Below are 4058 nucleotides of genomic sequence, written 5' to 3'. Positions count from 1 at the left end.
GTTTTCATGTCTTGGCTATTGTAAATAATGCTGTAGTAAACATAGGGATACATATATTTTTATGAATTAGTGCTTTTATATTTTTCATGTAAATACCCAGAAGAGGAATTGCTGGGTCATATGATAGTTCTATTCTTAATTTTTAAAAGAATCTCTATACTGTTTTCCATAGTGGCTGCACCAATTTACATTCCCACCAACAGTGTACAAGGGTTTCTTTTCTCCGTATCTTCTCCAACGCTTACTATTTCTTGCCTTTTTTAAAATAGCCATTCTAGCAGGTATGAGGTGGTTTTGATTTGCATTTCTCTAATAACTAGTGATGTTGAATATATTTTCATGTCTGTTGGCCATCTGTATGTCTTCCTTGGGAAAATGCTGTTCAGATCCTCTGCCCATTTTTTAATCCGATTTTTTGTGTTGTTTGTTGTTGTTGTTATTGAGTTTTATGAGTTCTTTATATATTTCGGATTTTAATCCCTAATCCGACGCGTCATTTGTAAATATCTTTTCCATTTGGTGGTTGCCTTTTTGTTTTGCTGATGGTTTCTTTTGCTGTGCAGAAGCTGTTTAGTTTGCTGTAGCCCCAACTGTTTATTTCTGCTTTTGTTTTCCTTGCCTTTGGAGTCAAATTCACAAAAAACATCTCAGATCAATGTCTGGGAACTTAGTTTTTTTTCCATGTATTTTATTGTTTCGGGCCTTAGATTCAAGTCTTTATTCAATTTTAAGTAATTTTTGTGTATGATGTAAGATAGTGGTCTAGTTTCATTCTTTTGCATATGGCTGTCCAGTTTTCCCAGCACTGTTTATTGAAAAGACTTTCTCCATTGTATATTTTTGGCTCCTTTGTTATAAATTAGTTGCCCGTGCATATGTAGGTTTATTTTGGGGCTCTCAATTCTGTTCCATTGGTCTGTATACCTATTTTTCTGCCAATACTATATCATTTTGGTTACTATAGCTCTGTAGTAAAGTTTGGAGTTGAGGAATGTGATTTGTTTATTATTTCTAGTAGTTTGTTGGTGGAGTCTTTAGGGTTTTCGATATATGTAATCATGTCATTTCAATTAGTGACAGTTTTCCTTCTTTCCTTTGAATTTGGATGTCTTTAATTTTTTTCTGCCTTTTTGCTCTGGCTAGGACTTCTAATACTATGTTGAATAATAGGTAAGGTGGGTATCTTGTCTGTTCCTAATCTTAAAGGAAGAGCTTTCAACTTATCATTGAGTATGATTTTAGCTGTGGGTTTATCTTATTGGCCTTTATTATGTTGAGGTACTTCCTCCTATACTCATTTTTTTAGGGTTGTTTTTTTTCATAAGTATATATTATAACTTGTCAGATGCTTTTTCTGCATCTCTTGAGGTAATTACATGATTTTTTTTTTATATTTAGAATTAGGCAGCTGGACTCAGTTTAGATGATCCCAATTTTGTTGGCAACACCCAAAGCATTAGAGTCAGGAGCCAGTCGAACATATGCCGCCTTCTCTCCATCAGGCCTGATCAGTGTGTTGACGTTGGCCACAACAATGTCATAGAGCTTCTTCACAGCCTGTTTGATTTGGTGCTTATTGGCCTTGACGTCGGCAATGAACACAAGTGTAGTATTGTCTTCTATCTTCTCCATGGCTGACTCGGTAGTCGGGGGAGTTTGATGATGGTATAGTGGTCAAGCTTGTTTCTCCTGGGTGCGTTCTTCCGAGAATATTTAGGCTGCCTTCGGAGCCTCAGTGTCTTTGGCTGTCGGAAGATGGGTGACGTGCAGATCTTTTGTCTGTGGCTGTGGACACCTTTCAACACTGCTTTCTTTGCCTCCAAAGCCTTTGCTTTGGGAGGGGCAGGGGCTTCCTTCTTAGCTTTCGATGCCATCTTCATAAAAAGGAATTAAGTGATTTAAAAAAAATACATATTTTATTATATTTTACAGAGAGGAAGGGAGAGGGATAGAGAGTTAGAAACATCGATGAGAGAGAACCATCGATCAACTGCCTCCTGCACACTCCCCACTGGGCATGTGCCCACAACCAAGGTTGCCCTTGACCGGAATCAAACCTGGGACCCTTGAGTCCGCAGGCCGATGCTCTATCCACTGAGCCAAACCGGTTAGGGCAGAATTATGTGATTTTTATCCTTCATTTTGTTAATGTGGTATATCACATTGATTAATTTGCGGCTGTTGAACCATCCTTGCACCCCTGGAATGAATCCCAGTTGATCATGGGATATGATGGTATAGATGTTTAACTTGCTGTAGATGTAAGGGAATATGCAAAGTGGTCTTCTCACTTTTCCATGATGCTGACCTGGCTTATGTTTTTTTTTTTTATTAGCAATGTGAACTTTGGGCTAATGACAACTTCTCTGGACTGTAGTTTCTTCACTTATAAAGTGGGGATATAATACTTGTCTCATAAGACTGTTGTGAGAATTAGATGAGATAATGTAAATTATTAGCACATAGTAAGTGCCTGGTAAATGTCTTTTGCCAGATTTCTGCTACCTCCCCCTGGCACCAATTTTAAATCTTTTGGGCTGCTTATAGACATTATTTGTACTGGGTTGGGGTGGAATCTCACTAGAATCATGTCACTCTTTCTTCCTTTGTATAGGCAGAAAAAGAAGACACTGTAGGTATGCTGCCTTCAGATCTAGAACACTTAACTTCTAGAACAACGGTTTTTCCAAAGACTTTGAATGCTGCTATTGGAAGTGCTTGGTCACCTTCTTCCCAGAAGCTTGATGATGGAATACAAGACAGAGAGAATCAGAATCAATTAATACAACACGCCCTGGCTGTAAGTACATATTTATTTTATATCTACAATTTTTTCTAGATGTATGACATATTAGGATATGAAATAGAGGTTAGGAGGTATCACATTCAACTTTACTTTTTCTCACCTTTTTAAAAATCTTTAAAAAGTGGGAAATAGTGGGATGATGTTTATTTTTAATATATGTTAAAAAATATTATATTTGTTTTTGGTAACACAATTTAGAACAGCCGTGGGCAAACTACGGCCTGTGGCCAGACCCGGCCGTTTGAAATGAATAAAACTAAAAAAAAAAAAAAAAAAAAAGACCGTACCCTTTTATGTAATGATGTTTACTTTGAATTTATATTAGTTCACTCAAACACTCCATCCATGCTTTTGTTCCGGCCCTCCCGGCCAGTTTAAGAACCCATTGTGGCCCTCAAGTCAAAAAGTTTGCCCACCCCTGCAATAGACACTTTTTAAAGTTTACCGTTTCTGTTGCAGTTCTTATCCACTAGATGTCACTAAGAGCTAGACAGTGAGACTGTTCAAGCACAGCCGCCTTTAGTTTATCTAGAACTGGTTGAGTAAATAGTGATGTAATTCTCTTTCTGGATGTAAGTGTATTTTTCAATTTTCTTGTGATATAAGGATGAAATAGTTTGATAGTTTGACATCTGGGATGTATTTCAAAATAATGTAAGGGTGAGGTGAAGTAGGGGGTTATAAATAAAACAAGATTAGCCAAGGGTTATAGTATTCTGTCTACTTCTATATGTGTTTGAAGTTTCTAATATATTTGAATTTATTTACATTTTACATTAAATGTTAGAGAAGAAAAGATATTATCTAGTCTAACCTTTCTCTCTCTAAGGAATTCTTTTTATAGTGTTTCAAGTATACATATGGCCCTCTAATTTCTGCTAGAACATTGCCACTGTTGATCAACTCACTTTTTAGACTTTAATTTTTATAAGGTTTAAAATAATTACAAATATTTTTTCAATATATTGAGTAAAAATCTATAACTTTTACTCTGGGTCTAGTTTTGTACACTCAAGTTATAGGGGAGCTCTAAGAACATATCAAGTATTTGATTATAGCTATCATTTTTCTCCTTTTGGATTTTTACATTCCTTGATTCTACTAGCTTTTGATGTCTGCTGGCATTCCTTTGCTTGTGGCCACATCATACCAATCTCTGCCTCTGTCTTCACATCACCTTCTCTCCTATGGGTCAAATCTTCCTCTATCTCTTATAAGGATACTAGTGACCTGGCATGCGAAATTGCGTGGC

At 36.5% G+C, this 4058-nt stretch overlaps 1 protein-coding gene and 1 pseudogene across 4 annotated transcripts in view; one reads left to right on the top strand and one right to left on the bottom strand.

Moving 5' to 3' along the window:
* The window catches only part of CCDC15 (coiled-coil domain containing 15), a 49760-nt gene that overhangs the window by 3970 nt on the left and 41732 nt on the right, over positions 1-4058 (top strand). For all 4 annotated transcript variants that reach the window (XM_006775075.2, XM_006775074.2, XM_006775073.2 and 1 more), the window contains exon 4: positions 2615-2800. In XM_006775075.2, coding sequence (XP_006775138.1) covers positions 2615-2800 — 186 coding nt within the window. The remainder of the gene's footprint in view (positions 1-2614; positions 2801-4058) is intronic.
* LOC107184877 lies at positions 1394-1874 on the bottom strand (annotated as a pseudogene).

Source organism: Myotis davidii, unplaced genomic scaffold (assembly GCF_000327345.1).
Source record: "Myotis davidii unplaced genomic scaffold, ASM32734v1 scaffold148, whole genome shotgun sequence".
In the NCBI taxonomy this organism is placed as follows: Eukaryota; Metazoa; Chordata; class Mammalia; order Chiroptera; family Vespertilionidae; genus Myotis; species Myotis davidii.
This window is presented reverse-complemented; position numbering and strand designations above follow the sequence as displayed.